This window comes from Caenorhabditis elegans, chromosome X (genome assembly GCF_000002985.6).
Source record: "Caenorhabditis elegans chromosome X".
Lineage (NCBI taxonomy): Eukaryota > Metazoa > Nematoda > Chromadorea > Rhabditida > Rhabditidae > Caenorhabditis > Caenorhabditis elegans.
Genome location: NC_003284.9, coordinates 17,622,344 through 17,643,393, shown reverse-complemented (window position 1 = coordinate 17,643,393; position 21,050 = coordinate 17,622,344). Strand labels below are relative to the sequence as shown.

General features: G+C 35.0%; 1 protein-coding gene across 3 annotated transcripts; it reads left to right on the top strand.

Moving 5' to 3' along the window:
• Nucleotides 1-2,522: 2,522 nt before the first annotated feature.
• H18N23.2 (Protein phosphatase 1 regulatory subunit) lies at nt 2,523-20,684 on the top strand (the record flags this gene model as incomplete). Of its 3 annotated transcripts, none has more annotated exons than NM_001373634.3 (7): nt 2,523-2,673; nt 15,419-15,542; nt 16,759-16,864; nt 17,787-18,127; nt 18,623-18,844; nt 18,893-19,038; nt 19,476-20,683. In NM_001373634.3, the coding sequence occupies 7 exons, from the start codon at nt 2,651-2,653 to the stop codon at nt 19,576-19,578; spliced, it is 1,065 nt and encodes a 354-aa protein (NP_001359869.1). The 3 variants fall into 3 exon arrangements, with proteins under 3 accessions (NP_001359869.1, NP_741955.2, NP_001359868.1); NM_171822.6 differs by lacking the exon at nt 2,523-2,673 and adding an exon at nt 15,148-15,212 and having other exon boundaries at nt 19,476-19,578; NM_001373635.2 differs by lacking the exon at nt 2,523-2,673 and having other exon boundaries at nt 19,476-20,684.
• Between the last annotated feature and the right edge of the window lie 366 nt (nt 20,685-21,050).

The following is a 21,050-nucleotide window of genomic DNA, read 5'->3' as shown; positions in this document are numbered from 1 at the left end:
CTCGAAATGAAAAGTTGTCAAATTTAAAAAAAAGTGTTGTTACAGTATTTACTAGGTAGTCTTGTTTTTTTTTTTAAATAATACAGCTCTATATAAAAATTAGTTATTTGAGCAACATAAAAACGAGTCCTAATTCAACTTTGATGAAAAATCAAAAAAAAAAGTTGAAAATAATGGAAACAATTTCTCAACTAAAAGAAATCTCAGGGTTAAAAATAACAGTTTATTTTTAATATTTTCAAAATCTGCAAACGTTTCAATTCCAATTATACCACTACATTAGTTAAAACGTGACTTCCGATTAAAGCCACTTTTTGGGTGCGTGAGAAAAAACAAAACTGCTATAAAATAAAGTCATATGACCCGATTTAACATGTCACGTGTGTTTACTTTTTTGAAGATAATTGAGATGAAAGACAATTGAACGAAACAATTTATTTTTGAATTTTCAAGTTTTCGTCGACAGCAATCATACATAGTTTTCTAAAATCCTACTTTTTTTCAAATTTAAAACACTGATAAAGTTTTTAATATTTTTGTATTATATTTTTTTGTTCTAGTTTTGGAAGCTTTCTCACACTCGAAAACACTAGCATTTTTTTTTAATTTAAACGTCAATGTAAAACAAAAGCTACACTAACTTGTTCTATTTGTTATAAATTTTTGTTTATAATTTTTTGCAAAATTACCGAATGTCAGTTGGAAATATAGTTATTCTAAAAATGACATCGAGTGGTATACGTATACGAAAAACAGATGTATGTACATACAATACTGCGGTCAACTCATTTTTATTTTTGCAAAAAATTAGAACAAGGCCAGCTGTGAAAATTTGTACTTGCGAAACTTAAAAATTATAAATTTCAGAAATATGCACATTATAAAAATTAAATCTGTAATCGTTTTTGAACAGAAAAATTGTTATTTGAAACAAAATTGCCGAATGTCAGCTGAAAATATAGTTTTTCTAAAATGAGACCGAGTGGTACGAAAAACAAATGTGCAATATATATTTTCTCTACCAGTTGTTTTTTACAGCTCAGAGATAAAAATAAAATGAATTCAACAGAATAAAAAAATCATTAACTATATATAAAAAAATAGTGTACGTCTGTTGACTACGTCATCAATGGGCGGAGACTCTCCCATCGTGGTGAGAGCCATCGTGGTGAGACCCATCGTGACGAGACCCAAAAAGTTTTGGCGGGAAATTCAAATTTTCTGAGAAAAAACTTTTGGCGGGAAATTCAAATTTTCTGAGAAAAAAATTTTGGCGGGAAATTCAAATTTTCTGAGAAAAAAATTTGTGGCAGGAAATTCAAATTTTCTGAGAAAACAATTTGGCGGGAAATTCAAATTTTCTGAGAAAACATTTTGGCGGGAAATTCAAATTTTTCGAGAAAAAATTTTGGCGGGAAATTCAAATTTTCTGAGAAAAAAAATTTTGGCGAGAAATTCAAATTTTCTGAGAAAAAATAAATAATAATCTGGAGACTACTAGAATTTCCTAAAATAATCTGGAGACTTTGAAAACAATCTGGAAAATTCTAGAAAAATTTGGAAACTTCTAGACTTTTCTAAAATTTTTTGGAAATTTTTTTCAGATAAGGAACATCACTATTCCAGTGCTTATTTATTTTTGAAAAAGGTCACTGTAATTTGTAAAAATATCTTTTAAAAAACAAACTTTCAAGGTACGGATTCTACATAAACCATATTTTACGTCTGTTCTTAAAATTATTATACTCTCTAATACTAAAGAATTCAGGCATAAGTTTTAAGCACGTACAACAGTACAATTTTAAATGTTTTCAATTTTGTTCATATTAAGAGTGATATAATTCTTAAACTAGTAAAGTGGCAGGCTGCTGAAAAAGTTATTTTCCGTTAAAAACAAACTTATGTGGAACTCAAAAATACATCTTGTGTTAATTTACTTATCAAAAAAATTACGTTTTAAATTCTTAGTTAGTTTCTAAATTCAACATCCCGGAATTTGGAAAACATTGCTTTTTTTTCCGTTTTCCCTCGTGACCACCAGAAAATGTGCTTTTCAGTCAATTTTCCTGCAAATTCAGCACCAATTCCCTTTCTCTCCAAATGTTCGTTTTCTATTTTATCTTATCTTTTGTAACCCGATATCACCATGCTTGTTTTGATAGTGATAGTTGTAAAACAACAATTATTACACCAATGATCATTTTTTTGCTGATGAAGTTCACTTATTGTACCTTTGGGGAGATTTTTTCAAAGGGGGGGGGAGGTTCTAAGCAGAAAAACTGAACGACAAGAAAAGTGTGAGAAAAGAAAGAGAAGATATTTATTTTCAAATCATCCCATCCGGTTAGGCTTGCAGAAAATAGTCTCATACGTCTGATACGTGAAGCACACGTGGCGACACACGTGAAGTCCCCCTCCCCCCTTTCTTCTTTCCTCCAGCGGTAGTTGCACACTCATTTTCGACAAACAACAGTGTCAGAGACACTGAGAGGGAGAAGAGAAGTGATAGGGAAATGGGACGATCCAGTGAGTAGCTGGAGAACATCACTATCCCTCTGCGGAACCTCTGTCTGATTGTGTGACGAAAGTCTGGTTCAAGCCTACTGTAACCCGGTTTCAAATGGAGTCCGCATAAGTACCCCCGGGAGCAATGAGCTGGAAAATTAACTTCACGTAAGTTGCATTTGCCTCCAGTACAAATTTTCCTACCGAATGAGTGTTTTTTTATTCAATTTTTAGGAATAATTTCCAGAAATCACTGGACGAGCTTTGTCTAGATTTTTATTGTGATAACTCTATTAATAGAGTCTTGCGATATTTGATCCCCGTGAACTTTTCCTCAAAAGTTAGTAATGCCCCTGATGCTTGAAGCGTGATATATAACACTGGTTTTCTAAGTTGTGCAAATGCTACAAACCTTCTTTTTGTTTTGGATAAGCAAAAGTTACTTCTAAAAAAATTTAAGTTCGTTTTCTGTCTTCTCATCATTTCAGTTGATGTGAAAACCAAAAACTCAAGGAAAATTAAAAAATGAGCATTAATATCTATTAGAAACCTAAAGGCTAAAACACAATATTTTTGATGTACTCAGTTGTTTTGTATACGTACAAAAAATCGTACTTGGGTGTTACCGGGACGCATCTTTAAGTAAGTTAAACTTTCATTCATTGGTCAAACGCATTTTAATTTGATATTTATTTTTCAGGTTATGCTTCATAACTTGATAGCTTAAAAACCACACACGCTAATTTTTTTCAAGATTAAAGTATGTTTTTTTGTAATTCTATCAAGCAAAATTCTATACATAAGTACCAATAAAAAATGTAAATTTTTACATTTTTCATGGGAAATGCCGTTATGCTTTTACTATTACAATATTGTTGTGGACGGAACGTAAACCTGAACTTTATACAGACGTGACCTTTGGGTCATCATGAACTTATCGCGTAAGCGACCTCTCTTTATAATTGATGACTTCTTACACTCTCTTGTAATAAACTTCTTCTCTCCTTGTCACTCGCTCAATACACAACAGTGGCGATCAGCCGTGTGGCTAAGAGTCGTCAATCATATACTGCTGGAAGTTCGCCAATCAAAGAAACCCATCTGGACCCCCTGCTGGAATCCGATGTTGCGAGTGACGGCGAGCGTTTCCAACCCGGCATCCTCCTGTGTCATTCTCTTCGACAGAGCCACCCACGACAAGTCGTGCGAGGATCAGCCCCAAACACTGATCATGCCTCCACTCGCCGCAGAGGTCGAGATACCGCCTCTGGTCGTGATGCCCCTAGCCCAGGCATAATGTCTGGCTTTTTGTCATATAAGAGGGGAGATGTTGTGGACGGAACGTAAACCTGAACTTTATACAGACGTGACCTTTGGGTCATCATGAACTTATCGCGTAAGCGACCTCTCTTTATAATTGATGACTTCTTACACTCTCTTGTAATAAACTTCTTCTCTCCTTGTCACTCGCTCAATACACAACAAATATTATAACAAATCCAAAAAAAAACTGGATTTAAAAAATACGAAAAAGATTCTCTTAATTTGCAAATAACTTTGATCGACTTCCAAGAGTTAATCTATTATTTTTCCACCCGATAGGCTTTTATTGCAAATGCTCCCAATTCTCCATTCCCATTATTTTCCCCCATAAAAAGCGTTCCCCCGTGCAAAAGCCCACGTCTCCTCCTGTCTATCATTATTTACATATTATCAGCGTGCTTAACCTGCATACTGATAATGTTAATAGCATTTCGCGTCGAATGTTCGAATAGTAAAGATAGTACCAAATGACCGCAATTTATTCTTTTTTTTAACTCAAAGTTCAAACCCACCACCAGCAGTTTCCAAAAATATATATATATTCTCAATTCATCGCGATTGAAGAACATTCAGTGTCGTTGAAAATTCGAATAGTTTATGTTTTCCAACTACCTTTATCCCATTTAGTGCCTTCATTAATCATCCCAATTCCGTCTCTCGCCATATTTTTGGAGAACCAGTTATGTTTTCGTTACTATTCTTATTATTATTCCAAGTAACTTGAACTGAAGTCATCTTCTTCCTTTATTATTTTCCCATCCTTTTTCATAAATCAAATAGAATAATAAAAGAAGAAAAGGAGTAGAATTTTTGATCAACACGATCAACTACTTGTTTTTATAAAAGACTGATGCTTGGTGATAATTGATAAAGAGGGGGGTGGTGGCTTGATTCTAGAACCGTAGTACTATTTGCACGTGTTTGCTTAAACAAAGTGGAACACACCATTTCTTTATAGATTGGTGATGATCTAGTTTGAAGATGAATGATAAGCAGTGTTTAATGTATCTGTTTGTCTTGAAAGTTGGATGATGGAAAACAACAGAAAAGAAATCGGTAGTTTCGAGAGAAGCAAGTGCAAATTTAAAGGTTGTGTTATCAGTGATTCTCAGTAGTTTGTTCATCAATGATGCCATCAAATTTGTGACGTTCTTGTGAAAAATAGATTTTATTGGGAAGGTTATTGGTTTTTTGGCAGAATATGTTACAGAAATTATTAAATTTACACTGAAACCAGTATGTTAAGTGTACTAAAAGCTTGTCAAAATTAAAATAGATTGAAATTTAATTTCTTCAGTCATTAAGGGCACATTTGCTTCTTATTAAAAACTTCCTTTTTTTTTGAGGTTTTGTTAGTGGGCATGTTTCTAATAATATTTCCAATATACCTATCAAATTGAAAATAAAACCCCAAAACGTTTTGTATTATCATTAATGAGACAATTGTCCTAAACTCTTTGAAACAAACATACAATCAGGTTTTATCAGTTAATTATTGAAACTGTCAAGCTTGACCTTGATAACAAACATTTCGTTTTCAAGCAGCCTAAATTAAAAACTATATTGTCAAATGTTCCGCATTTTATGCATTGTGGCAAGACTCAAAATTGTGAGTCACAATACTACGATTGATCAATCGGAAACAAAAATACGTTTTTACCCCATGATCCCATGTTTTCTCTACATAGTTTATACGAAAATGAATGTCCCAAAACCTCTGGTAGCTTAGTTGACCCTCTAGTAATTGTTTGGAAACGTTTACACCGCCAGTCTGGCGCTTCCTAAAATAATGTGTTCAGTTGCTTCTTTTTTGATAACAATTGTAAATATTTACTTTGCAAACTGTCGGTGGTACACCATAATAAAAGTTGGTGTGCTCACCGAGCTCCTTGATTTCTATTTTTTGATAAGAAAGTTAACCAATTTGTCTGAAATCTTCAGTTTAATTATCAAAATTTCACAAATTATAAACAAAGCTAATCTAGTTGGAACTGATTTTTATGCTAAAAGTCACTCCTAATAGTGTTTTTTAAACAAACAATTAACCAGATCATTATTTTTCAGTTTAATAATATTTTGTTGAAGTCATCTAGAAATTATTATATTTTATTATTTTAAATTTTCAAGAGCTTTTTCAAAAAATCCTGGAATATTCAAAAAGCTTCTAAGTTTTCTAAATAATTTTGGCAACTTTTTTAGTCATTTTCGGATTTAGGCAATTCTGGAAATTTCCAAAAAAAATTGGATTTTTTGGAGAATTCTTTAATTTTCCAAACAACTTTAGAAACTTTGAAACATTTTTCAGAACCAACTTATCCTAAAAAGTTTTAAAAATTTAGAAGTTTCCGAAGAACTTTTAAATTTTCTAAAAAAATTAGAACTTTATCAATGATTTAAAAACCCCTCTATCAACCAAATTAGGGGTCCTCTAATTTAAACTAAACATTTTTAAGATTTCAGTATTTTTCAGTATTTTTGTCAAGAAAACAAAGTTTGAAAAAATGCGCAGTCAACATTAATTCAAGTCCCCAGAAATCTAGGAACTTTTAACGCTTTCTTTCCAGCGCTCGAGCTTTAGATTGCGCTTTGCTCAAAAATGTTGTTACGGGATAAACAAGACGTAGTGATTAATTTGTTTGGTATCACCATGCAACTGCCACGTTGTAAAAACCATTGATGCAAACAGCGCGCTTTTTGTGTTCTTACTCTCCGGATTTTCCTAAACTATTTCCATTCTGATCGTTCGTCTCTTCAAAAGTCGTCTGCAAAATGATTCTCATCTGCAGAGCATTTTTTTGTCTTTTGAAACTTTTCTGTCTTTATACGTCTGGCTTTCACAGACCGTCAAAAACTCAAACAGGGTGTCCCGATAAACAATTTGAAGATCACGTGATCCTGGCTGTCAAATAGAAATAGAATCCTCAAAGAACGCTCAATTTCTATTTTACATTTTTAATCATGTGAAATGCATTTCGTTTGGTGCAAAAGGGCAACCCCATCATATAAAAGGCTCACCGCTGGTTTCCGATTTGTCGATGGAATCTTTTTTTTTTTGGTTTCAAATTGTATCAATCACATCTTGTGTCACTGCAAAACGATCATGCTGATGCAAGCCCGGGAAACCCCCTGGCACTACCACTCTAGCACCGGAGTGCAATGAGACTCACGTGAAACATGTGAACTTTCCACACGCACAGTTGCTCGCACTTTGCTTCTGCAAATTTTGTGTGATTCGTGATGCAATCAAAGTAATTTTTCGATTGGGTAACTACATACTGGAAATTTGTGGGGAAAATGGGGATGGGAAGAAATTTGAAACAGTTTTATTGGCAAATTATTTTTCGTAAATTGACAACACCTACAACGCTTTTTATTAATGAATATTTTTATTTGAATATTCTTACTATTTCAAAATTAACGTATCTTTGGCGCGAGATTTACCAAATTTGATATGGACAACTGATTTTGCTCACTCACTATCAGTAACGAACAAAAATTGTAAGTAACGTGAGTGTTCCGATTTTCAATATTTCTCTTTTAAAAATTGAATCTGGCGTTCAGATCAATAAATGTATTTAAACTAGTATCTAAAACGAACCAAACATTTTCAATAATGGCTATAAGGGTATTAAAATTAAAGTATTAAAATTCTCGTAGATTATATTTTAAAAATGTACAGATCTATCGACCGCTGCAGTAAAGTTTTGAAGTGATCTATGAATCTAAAAAGTAAAAAGATGTGACGATTGTTTGGCCTGACAAATTCCTAACCAACTAGCCATGAAGCCATTAAACCGTTCCGAGTACTCCACCTGAACCTAAGACCACCAGCAGTAGTAGGTGTCCTGCAAAGTCACCTCATTTGTGTTTATCGCTCAACTAGAACATAACGCCGCTGACTTTTAATTTTGCATGTAACCAGACGGATGTCACCTCTTAAGATTTTTTAAGAAAAACATACACTTGTTTGTTAGTTTCAATCAATTCTATTGTCTTGACGTTTAATAAATATAGTATTTCCATGGAAGTGTTGTAAGTCGCATTGAGTTAGCTTTTCAATTAGTGAATAAAATATGATTTTAATGAAACTTAGGGATTTTTCTATATTATAAGTTACTGGCAGTTCGAAGTTTGCTCTTCCTAAACTTTTAAAATGAAAGTCTGTTTTTTTTTTTTTGCATGACCATATTCTTGCTCTAATGTGTTTTCATAATACAAGTCTAGTTTTTGCCGGATGTTCCGGTGTTAAACATTTAATTGGAACACTTCTTCAGGTAGGTAAACTGACAAACCTCTCGCTTATCCAGTTTTTGAATTCCCAAAGACTGATTGCATAGCAACCTAGTTTTGTTAAATTTTACAATTGAAGTTACCTCGTTTGGCTCATAAAACTCATTTTGATCATAGTAATTCTGCTCAAGCAACCCCGGGAAAAACTATATATTATCTGATTATCTAGAAATCTCTACATACTTGTCAATATTGTTTCATATTCCTATTTTCATCAAAAAATGCATAATATCATAGTATACCATAACAATAACCATCTTGTTTTTACTTTGCCCTTTTCTTCACAATTTTATTCGTCACAAATTTTTATTGGTTACTTGACAGTGAGTAAGGTAGACTTATCAAGCACCTGATCGTCACACATCAAAACGGATTGCTAGTACTGATATGCATCCATCACTTGTCAACTGTTCTTTAAGTTATCCTTATCCAAAAGACTTCTGGCAACTTAGTTCGAAAAGAAATTCGAGCCGTTGAAAATGGAGGAAATGTGGAAAATGTGGGAAAAGAGCAAGTAAAAAACGAACAGAGAATACTTTACACTAGTTATTTCTCTGAAAATCTTTTCCTTCGCCTTTCACTTTAACCTTCACACAGCGACGAAACATTTTTAAAAAGTGTTCGCATGGATTTTCCGTAATTCCATTCGGTTTTTGATCCTTTTTCAAAAATTGTCTCACATTCTTTTCTTTGGGAAAGTCTCGATAAAATACTTGACACCGCAAGATTCGTACGGTCAATTAATGTATTTTTTTAATTGCAAATGTGAAATTTGGTCTGACAGAAATTAGAGAAAAATAGACTAAAATGGACGGCCGAGGGAATACCTTGCCGCTTCACTGATATCAACATCTGCAACGTTTTCTCGGTATCAATGAATGATTTATTCAACATGACACTATGGGGCCTTTGATATTGCAAAGATTCTTAATTGGTTTCTGATTTCCTCTGTTTCATTTCAATACGTAATGATACCGTAATCAGGCCAACCCCTCTGGTAGCATTAGGGATTATTTTACTTGGAGTTGAAATTTAAAAAAATAGGATTCAAACCAGTAAATATTAAAATAGAATCTCTCGAAACTTTTAAAAATTAATAGATTTATATGAAAACATATGTAAGCTACCAAAGGTTTCAAGCTTTAAATTTAATTAAGAACATTTAAGATATTTTAGGAACTCCTAAAAGTTTATAAAAACATCAAGATTTTTTTTTTAACTTTGAATGACATTAGAAACTGTTAGATGGTTCGAGATATCTTTCGCAATTTTTTTAATTCCATAAGTTTCTAGAAATTTTTTTAAAAGTAATGCTCAATAAACTTTTCATTGAGTTTTTATTAATCCAAAAATCTATGAAAAATTGCAGAAAGTTTAATTATTGAATCATCAAAACCCCTTTGAAAATCTTCAAAAAACTTCTAAGAACTGTGTAAAGAACTTAATGTTTATTTGAAAAATTCTAAAATTTATTTGGAAAGAATTAGCTCCGTTTAAAAATGTCCGGAAAAATAACAAGATTCGTATGATGTTTAGGAGGTTCTGGAATTTTCCAAATAACTTCAGAAAAAAAGGTACACTTCCAGAGATTTTTCCAGAAAGTTGAAAATTTGAAAATAACATCTAACAAAGGTACTTCTCGACTTCGACTTCGACTTCGAGGTACAAACTCGATTGAATTTTTTTCATAGTCTCCGCTATGCTTTTGTTTAAAATGTACGAAGCAATTTAACAATTCTGAATCCCTTGGCCCCAACATTCTCTACCTTATTGTGTATGTATATTGTATCTCTGCTATACCGTATTGCATCAACGACAGTTGGCGGCTGGTGTTGGGTGAAGAGGGCCGATTGTGTGTGAGTATTCACGTGCAACACGTTGCCGCTTCACGTTCACGTTTACCATGGGGGCATACCCTCCAGCCGCCTGCAAAATAGTGCACGTGTGTGTTGGCGGTCTCGACACGCGGAGACGGATCAGGGGTTGTCGTTCTTCGATGATAGCGCAATGGACGGGCGAGGGAGGAGTTTGCCACACCGACACTATGGGGAGAGGAGAAGAAGTTGTTCTTCATTGCCTCGATGGCCCCATTATTTGAACCGATACATGCTTGATAAATGTTCCGATTCGCGTTTTTGTTAAAAGTTTGCGAAAATAGATTGAGAATAGGATTTTGTGTGCGTGCGAGAAGGATTGATGAATAGTGATCTTCGCATTTCATTTTATAGTTTTAATTTGACTTCACAAAAACATACTTGAAAACTAGCAGTCTGGACGCTTTGATATCTGGAAGCCTATATATCTTCAAACTTAAAAAGCTAGCAATAAAAGTCTAGGCCTGAGCCTAAGCCTTAACTTAAGCCTAAGCCTAAGCCTAAGCCCAATTCTAAGTTTAAGCATAAGCCTACCTAAGCTTGAAATCGGCCCAGCTTAAGTTCACGTTTTTTAGCCTAGACGCCAAGAATTCAAAAAATTTAGAAGCCGAGAAGCGAAACAACTTAGATGCTATAAATCTTATTAAAAACCTAGAAATCCACAATTAAAGAAACCTATCACTTCATAACACTAGAAACCTACCAGCCAAGACGCTTAGACACCTTGAAGCCTAGAAGCTTAAACGCCTAAAATATTCGATTAATGAATGCCTCGGCTAAGCCGGGGTTACAACATTACAAACTGCATGCCTATTAAAAGTAGCATCCTTAAAGCTTGACTTCACATCAACAGACCCCAGTATTCAAATTGCATCTAAAGTACATAGTTCTTGTCTGAAGCATCATAGACATCATCAGAAAAACTGTTTTAATCCTAATTCTCTTAGTGTCTAACCCCTTTAATCAGTTTTTTGTTCACGTCTTTTATTATTTTAAACACCACTGATTTCCCTTTCTTCTCAACAATAATATTTTCCTACAAAAACTACACTTTTCAAACTAATGTCTCGTTTTTTTGTTCTCTGCCTCCTCTCACAAACTTTATTCATTTTTATATCCAACCAACTTGACAGCTTTCAGTCTAAAAAAGCGGCCATTCTTTGCTCCCTGAGCACAATTTTTGTTTATATGTGCGTGTGTAAAGTGTTCGTAGTTTTGAAAACTTGCCCCACTCCCTTTCCGCGAAATTTTTTTTTGACAAGTGGAGGATAACCGTCTTACCTCCTACGCTCATCACTCAGCTGGTCGAACTTTTTAAGATCAGTCACTCGCATAAAGCAACCTTTTTATATTTTTAGAGATAAAAACAAAAACATGAGTTAGGTCCCGTGAGCTCTTTTACTTCATAACTCCCCAACAACATTAAAAAAAACCCCCAAAACCAATTCACTGTTTGCGTCATTTTGTTGTGCTATGCGAGAGACCTACTGATCATAATATGCGCAGTGTACATTACAACAAGTGATGGATGGTGAGCGGGTGCAGGGACGCAGACACATCGACAGCTACTTTTTGGCCATCTTGCACCGCGCGTTCATGTGTTCGTCATCCGATCTTTTTTCTTTTTTCTCTCTAGATTTTTTGTACAATTTTTAGATTTTTTAAAGGTTATCAATATCACTTTATATAAAACTTCCATTGATTCACCCATTCTTGAAAATGTCGAAAATTTTCAATTTTAGTGTTTATCGCGTTTTTAATTTTACAATCATTGGTTAAGCAAATTAACTTTATGTTAACTTTTTCGATTTTTATATTTTATGGTCGGTTTTTGACTAAATAAATCAAAATTTGAAAAAATCAAACATGAAGTTATAAAATCCCAATATTTTTAGTTTTGGGATGTCTAGCATTTTAAAATAAGAACAGTCACTAGAAGTGAAAAAATGTTTCCGAATTAGAAAGTTGGCAAGTTTCAAAAAAAACCTAACTGAAACTTAAGAAAAACTTCAAAACAAAAAATCTTGATCGTAAAATTTTCGCCTTTTTAAATTTTGGAGATATAAAATTTTGAGGATTTAGCAATTACCGACATCTGCGGCACAGGAAGGGGGGGCGCCACAAATTTATGTTTATCAGTTTTCTCCGTATTCTCTGACTTGCGCTTCGCAAATCAAAAATACACTGAACCGCGTGTGACCACGTGACAGACTAGACGATTCTTCGATTCTTCGTTCGCCCTCCGTCCGGCCGTCGTCTATGCCCCCTTTCACCCTTTTTCGTTTTGTCACGTAGCCCCCGTTGGGGTGGGTCGACACACAGTGTTTTCTCAGATTATCACAGTCCTCTGTCTGATTGGATTGGCGGCGACGGCGGCGACAGGAGGAAAACCGAAACCGTATGATTGATAATTTTTATCAGCCATTGTTGCGCTTTTTGGTTACCTGGCCGTTTTCTGGGGTGTAAGGGTATAAAATGAAAAATTGTAAACACACAAACCCGATACGGTAAACACATTCAAATTCCTTTCGCCTCTGGTTTTTTGGCGGTCATCTTATAATCTTTCACTTGGGAGAAACCGAAAAATTCTTGCAAAGTATGGTGGTCTAATACTTAAAGTTCATCCAATTAGTAGAGATTTAATCTGCGTTCTGGTGTTCAATTTTTTATGATTTGGATTTAGGTACTTGTTTTTTAAACTACTGAGCTAACTAACTGACTAAGGTTCACATAGAACCAAGTCTCTTTGGCAGCCATTCTAGTCTAGCTAATTACAGGAAATGTGAGTTCATAATATTAATATTCAAACTATTGACAATTGAGAAATAAACACCAACGTCGACGTTCAAACTTAAATTTCTATATTTTGAAATGTCCCATACTTTTAAAATAATCACATATTTTTATTTCACTTAAAGGTGGACTACACCCTGTGGGAAAATTGCTTTAAAACACGCCAAAGGGGTCACAATGACCGAATATCTTGATAAAAAAATTTTTAAAAAATTTTCTAGATTTTATATGATTTTTTGAAAATTGAAAAAATCTCAGTTTTCCCCTAATTATATTTGAAATTCCGCCAATTGAATTCGTTCGTTGGAGCGCGCTTGCATTATTTTCGTTAATTATTTTTATTTATTTTCATTATTTCACTGATTTTCTCCATTTTTTGGGGGTTTTTCATTGAAAAATAAAAGACATAAACAAGAAAAATGGAAAATGTTTATTAAAAAGTAACTGAAAATGCCTAAAACTCTAGAAATATGCGATCCGACGACGACGATACTGAAATTGGCATTATTCAGAGTTTTAGGCATTTTCAGTTACTTTTTAATAAACATTTTCCATTTTTCTTGTTTATTTTTTTCATTTTCCGATGAAAAACCCCCAAAAAAAGGAGAAAATCAGTGAAATAATGAAAATAAATAAAAATAATTAATGAAACTAATGCAAGCGCGCTCCAACGAACGAATTCAATTGGCAGAAATTCAAATATAATTAGGGGAAAACTGAGATTTTTTCAATTTTCAAAAAATCATATAAAATCTAGAAATTTTTTTAAAATTTTTTTATCAAGATATTCGGTCATTGTGATCCCATAGGCGTGTTTTAAAGCAATTTTCTCACAGGGTGTAGTCCACCTATAAATTGTGAGTTGTTGCGAAATACAAACTAAATTTTGGTACTATTCTTTTTCTACCCCGAATTTCTTCTGCAACATTTTCTTTAATAAAAACGTGACCTTTTTCTGTAGTTTAGGCTTAGTAATGTTGCTTTCTAAGTCTAAAAATAAATAAAAAAATATTTAAATAAACATTCACGTGAATTAAATTTGAATAATTCAATGCTTCCAATACTCTAAAAATTGCGGGGTAGAAAAGGAAAAGTACCTAAATTTTTTGTTGTCTTTCACCCTATACGAAATCTGTTCAACTTTTCAATTTCCAACTTGAACTTGATGTTTTCTGTCAATCCCAGTCCTCTAGTAATAACTGTTATTCGAAGAAAGTTTCATGCTGATTATATTTTTTTTGATAAGTTTTCTGCGTATGTGACTTTTCTCACAATTTTTTTCGGGTAACGATTGTTGGTCAGTGCACTTGGCAGATCGTTGACTTTTGGAATTTGGCCCAATTCATTGTTTTCCTATTTTAACGAGATTTTGCACTGAGGGCATACATAGACATTGTGTTTGCAAAGCATCAAACTAAAAATATAGTGAAGAAGAACCATATTCCAAATAGTCTGCACTTGCTGAAAATTCCCATTTTTTGATTATTTTTCTGTGGAAAATGTTTTGTTTCTGAAAGTCGTTTTTTTGAAAGTGAATATGATGAGAAAAATTTTCCACGTGGTCCGGGTTCGTTATAAATCTCCATCTTTTTGATTGAGAGGGCGTATCTTGAGGCCTAGCCTTGTATCTCTGATAAATAGGTTATTTTTTTGGTAGCAATTTTTAGTTTCACTCTAAATCGGTAACTTTTTATTCAATAGTTAAGCTTTGGAACTCTGAAGGCATTTTAGATGTGAGGTAGGTTAGGCAATTTATGCAAACGCGTTCTGTTGGAACGCTCATGACGTTAATTGACTTTTTTGCTCATGACGGAAAGTGACGTGTAGTCGAGAAAGAACGTGATACCTTTAAAAAAGTCTCAAAACCAAGTACACATTTCACTTCTCTTGGAACAGTTGCTCCCACTACCCAATATTTTCCAGACTTGTCAGAAAAGTACCGATGAGAAGAATAAAAAACAAGAAAAGAAATCGAGAAGAAAGAAATAAGATAAAGACTTTTCCCTTTTGCTCGCTGCGTGCTCCTACTCCTCTACCAAGTGAGAGAGATATAGAGAGTCGGAGTGAATGTGTGTACGTGAGCATGAGCAGAAAGAAGAAGCAACGACGGAGCCAAGAGCCCAAAGGCCCCCGCAGCCGCCCTGCTCCCCATGTGTCGTCGCGCCAACAGATTGATTCAGAGTCTGTCCATCTTTTTCCCTTTTTTCCTATTTTAACTGCACGTTGCTGCTCCTCTTGATAAGTCCTTCTAGGCCCCCCCCCCCCCCTCCTTTTCTCCCGAGTAGACAAAACTTTTTTACGAGGGTCCCCCATCTCCTCACACTGCGGTCGCCGTATGTAGAAAATGGGCTTCTCACTTTCCATGCTCATCGACAGTTTTGAAGATTTAGACGGTGTGATTCAGGAGATCAAGTTTCGATTGACTAGGTTCGTTTGCAGTGGGCCCCCCTCTCCGACTATTGTTTGTTATTGTGTGAGCGATCTTTAATGCTTTACCTAGTTCTTCTTATTTTCTGTCAACATTATTTTTTTGCTCTTCCAGAAGGTTTTCTGCTTTATACTTTTCTATTTCAAAGCATTGCTGCTCCTAGTAATAGTTGAAGTGACACTGAATCACCTGAAATTATTTCCAGGGCGCCGATGGAAATGGGGCGCGAACGAGAATGCTGCGTCCTCTCCACATCGCCGGGCTGCCGCCGAGCCGCAAGCTTCCCCTTTGTCGGCGACTCCTCAATAATACAGGCATCCAGTTTGAAGGTGTGTTTAATTGCTAAAAGAACTTCTAGAATTGAGTGGTTTTCTCTCGAAAAGTAAACAAATTCAAGCTTATGAACATTGATTTTCTGAAAAAAGCAAGCATGTTAATTGAAAACACTTTTCTCTCTGCCAGAATTGGTTTTTCCATTAAAAAAAGCCAGAAAATGTTGTCCGAGTCCCCCTGGTTCCTTGAATATCGCCGTGCCGAACTAAAATGCACTTTTTAAGCTGGCGACGTGCAAAAACCGAATACGGGCCAGAGTTAGATGGGCGAGAAATGTAAGTGGGGAGCCGTGACGATGTGATGGGTGCGGGGAGAGCGCATCAAAAACATAGATGATCAGAGACGCAGAGTAAAGATGAAGCCTGAGGGCTTCGGGTGAAGAGAAAAAAAACAAGGCACAACACACACTGCGAAAATGTAAGAAATAAGATGAAGAAAAGTTTAGTCTTTTCGCCATTTTTGAAAATCAAAGTTCAAATGATCAAAATTATTGTTTTCGATACGGATTCGTCTAATCTTGAACTTTTGGCCTCTGTGTAAAACGGAAGTTCTTTAAAGATATACTTCTTTCAAGTCTTAGAGCTTTAAATACGCAGTTGTCATTTTCAATTTGAAATTTACTTTGATTCTGGAACGAAGTTTTAATTTGATAACGAATTGGACAAGATTGAACTTCATAGATGTTGTTTTTTCTCACTTTTTTTTTAACTGCCCACTTCAGTTATTTTCCAATTTTGTAAAATGTGGTCCAGAAACAGATGTTTGTGAATTTTCATTTAATTGAAAACGTTTTGATTAAGCAGAGCGAAAAATGTTTATTTTTAACAATAAAAAGTTTTAAAATGATTTTATTCAACAAAGTTCAAAAATTGTGAAAAAATCGCCTTCTTGTTACTTTTTTCTATACTTTCATTCCCCATCCTCCCTGCAATAATCAACAACTCCCAGCATTTTCACTAGTCAAAGTTCAAAAGATCACTATCGACATCACATTTTGCTTTTGAAATTGAACTTTCAACGTGCCCAATGCGAGAATGTTTATCGTGATTGGAGACTGGTTTACGGTAGCTTTTATCGTCAGAGATAGCCATGCACTAGTCTTCATTTAACTTGCCATAAACAATGACTCTCTTTCACCCTTTGATTTTACATTTCCATGCAGCAAAAAAAAACAAAAAAGACAAGAAAATCTATCAATTTTCTTTTTTTCAGGTCCGCTCCAAGAGCGAGTCGGAAGCCTTAAACAAGATGCGATTGACACAGATGAACTTGGAAACGGTTCGCAAACGTCTGTCCGAATCGACAATTAAGGAGAAAGGTATAATTTGATTGTGTAATTGGAACTTTTTGTTAATTTCATGTCGTTCCAAATCACTCTTAATTCGCTATAAATAGATTTTATATTTGTCCTGCAACAGCTATTGTAAGAAGTTTGCCGGAGTGGACTATGATGTAGTCTACAGTACACCCAAATAGATTTTGTCAGGCAGACGAAGAACGCACAGATCAAAATTTGTTACATTGCTTTTGCATTGTATATAGTGTGTACGATAACTCAATTTTGATCCTGATCTTTAAGCTTTGGGTACTAGGCTTAGACGTAGGCTCAGGTTTTGGCTTTAGTTGAGGCTTTAGCTTAGGCTTAGGTTTAGAGTTAGGCTTATGCTAAAGGCTCCCACTAGGCTCCCGCTAACTAGAGCTTAGGCTTAGCCGCATACTTGAAGCCAAACTGCCGAGACTTTGAATCTTCGGGCCTTCTACGATTCTAGGTCTCTAGACATCTAGACATATAAGCTTTTGAGCTTGTAGACTTTCAGCCCAAATCGTTACCCTTGCACGTAACTCTACAAAAGAATAGTATTTATCGACTTGTTTACAGACACATAGTCAATTTTATGGTTTGTGAACGCTCTGTTTGCAACAAAAAGACAAATTGATTTTGATAACAAAATCAACTTGCAAATGTACTTATTGCATTTGCCTACCGTATACCTGACACTGTACGGAACTGAAGAAACTTGCTTCCTAGTTTATCATCTTTTTCTAGACAGTGGGGTATGAAAAAGGTGGAGTCCGGATATTGTTGGCCTTCTTTAGATTCACAGACATACATATTTCTAGTTTCTTAAAATAGGCTCATTGATTATGCGTCAGCCTACGAGTAAGCTTCCATGAGGAATTTAAAAGATTTAAAAGATCCGTTTTATTACTTTTTTTTTGATAATGTTTCATAGTTCCAGATGAAGGAAGCGACTACCAATCGCACAGTTCATCGAGCAGCGAATGCGAGGTCGACGATTTGGAGCTCTTCTGTGCGGGGCCTCTCGAATTGAAAGAGGAAGAGAAGTTGCGCAAATCGGTACGATTTGCCGACGACTGCGGACATGAGCTCTACATGGTCCGCGTGGCGACGGAGCCCAGCAATTGCCCACCGAAGCTGAGTCCTTCTGTGCTCCGTCGCTATCGGGGAGAATCGTTCGAAGAAGAGGAGATGACTACTCGCGAGCCGGCTCCTGTCTGGAATCTGATGTTTAAACAGCCTGCAGCGGATTATGTTCGTTTTCGGGAAAACATGGAAACTGTTAGTTTTATTTTTAATTTTTTGGAATTCGCGTTATGATAGTAAATAGGAATTGTTTTTCAAAGTAGCACTAAAATCGATTTAAAAAATGTAGGGGCACCATAGATAAAATTCAAAAACATTCTGATTTTCTACATTAAAAAATATAGTTGAAGAGAGACAGCTTGCTGTCATGTTCAGAAAAATATTAGTGTGATCAAAGCTCAACGGGAGGTAGCAAAAATTGTCGAAAACTCGTATATCAAAAGTTAGTGAATTCTTTGGCAAACAAGTAAGTTTTTTGAATTTTGTGAATTTGATCACCGTATTTCGAGAATGATCTTACTATTTTAGACAATCATTGATCTTAATGCTGAATACACTGGTGCCAAAACATTTGTTATATCTGAAATGTTAATTTTCTTTGATTTGTATAAACCTTTTGACTCAAAACTTTTTAATAAACCACTTATATATTATTTTTACTTATATTCAAACTTGAATTTTTCCTTACAGAACAAAGTGTCGCTGGAAAATGTGATCTTAAACAATGAAGCATACAAAGTGATGGGAACAATCAAAGTGGGCAATATTGCATTTGAGAAGAGCGTTTTTGTGCGATACACAATGAATGGCTGGATTTCGTATATGGATAAAGCGGCGATATACCAACCATCCACCAGCAAAATTCAGGACACTTTCAAATTCGACCTTGACCTGCCCTCTTCTGTGGAGAAGGTGTGCTCATTTTCTTAAGTATTTTAGTTTCGAAACTTGCAGTTACAGATCCACCAAATTGAGTTTTGCATTTGTTTCAAAGCGAACGGCACCGAATACTGGGACTCTAACTCGGGTACAAACTACGTGTTGCACTGCGAGCAGCAACAGCATCCTGCCGTTCCACAACAACGTCGCGCGTCGTTGTTCGGCAGGTGAGAATTGTATAATTGAAAAATTATTGATTTTCTAAATTTGCATTGAGTTTAAAATTGTTTGTGAGGCCCTGTTAGCAACTTTCATTGCATAAGTAGCTTACCTTTGGTACAAAAGATCATCAATCAAAAGCCTATTAAAAGCCTTTCAGACCGCATATTCTGTAGTTGTATTCCAACCGAATTAACTGGTGCTACTCAAATTACAAAGTGAGCAAAAAGTGTTGTCTGTTTACTTCTCAATTTTAGCTCCTGATATCAGAAGACTGCTTCTATCTTGATCAATTTTTAACGTTTTACTTAAAATTAAAACGTAACAAAAATAAGTATGAAGATTTTGTAAACTGAATTTTTTTTGATAAGCTGAAAGACACCCAAAGTGCAAAAAAGTTGATTTCTATTTCGAAAATAAAAATATATGAACATTGATTTTCCAGTTCAAAATATCTCGACCGAGATGACGCCTACAAGCTCGACTACAACGATTGGGGAAAATTCGCCTCTTGGAAGGCGCTTAGCACCGATGGTCCGTACTGGTAGTTTTGCTCCCCCATATACATATATCAATATTTGCCTTTTTCATCCTCCTTCATTATCCCACATCCCCACCTCCCAACACATATACCCACTTTTGTTTCTACTACTACTACTGGTACGATTTCAAAGTGCCCGGGTATAGGAGATCAGTTCATTTTATTACTCTCTTCTTCTTTTTCTTCTTCGGTTTCTTTCTTGCTATTTCTCTTCTCTATTTCATCATCTCGCTTAGCCAGATTTCTTAAAAATTTGAATTAGAAACCCCCTTCACGACTTAATCTTTTCATTTGATTCATCTTCAAAAATGCGTGTGCCTCCTCGTGTGTGTGCTAATTGCCATATAGAGATTTTCCGCCATCGTAGTAGCTCAAAACGTTTTTTTTTCTCTTAAATAGGGTAGATAGGGAAGCTTACCCTTATGTCTATAAGCCCCCTCATTTGAAAGAGCATTTCGCCTTCCCCAGCTTGCCATTATTGTTTGGTTCACCTCCGCATAGGGTACAAATAATCCGGTATAGACACCTCGCCCTCATCACCACTTCCCGCCACACTTTTTCTCTCTGAGATCGTTGTCTTTGTTACCATGTCCTAATCATTTCAAAGCGCCTATCACAACATCCAAAAGGTGCAAAAACTTCGCCCCTCCTCCTCCCATTATTTGCAATCGGTAAAAGAAAAACGGTCGAAAAAATTACACAAAACAAAAAACACCCGCCCCGCCCCCGCCCAACCCAATGTGATGAATATCAAATATTTGTTCATGTGAATCTTGAGATTATTATTTCTAATTGTTTAAAATATTGATTTTTGAACTACTTGGATTCAAAATCATTTCCCACCCTTCTATATATACACCTTGTCAGTAGTAATATGTATTAAGAACAAATAACTTGTATTGTTTAATTGATTGAGATTATTAATTACCACAGTTCCATCTATTTTTGTTCCAAATTGTTGCGCCATCGGTGTAATTGATGAACCATCGACACACACTTCTCCACGTCCCCCTTCCCCTTCCTTCCCACTCCCCACCAACGTGCGGGCTTAATATGTTACAGTTACTGTAGAATGGTACCTTATCATGCCAAATAAAAATTCTAAATAGAATATTGTTTTTTTGTTTTAAATATTGATTTTTTCAAATTTTCAGTAAAGTTGTAGATCAGAAAATTTTCAAAAAAAATGGAAGAATGATATAAACTTTTAGAACATAATTTACTGGTATTCGTCAGAGCTACAACGAGTTACAACCATTTCAAAGAACTGCCGTATTTTTTCGTACACATTCCGGCTTAAAATATCAACCCAAAAATGCATGTTGTATTTACCTTTCAGTCGATTTACCATTTCAAATACAAATAATATATATATTATATATTTATTCAAACAAAAAAAGATAGCACATGACATAGAGGTAATCACCGGTGAGAAGGATTGAATAATAAAATGATCACATAAACCAGACATAGTTAGGG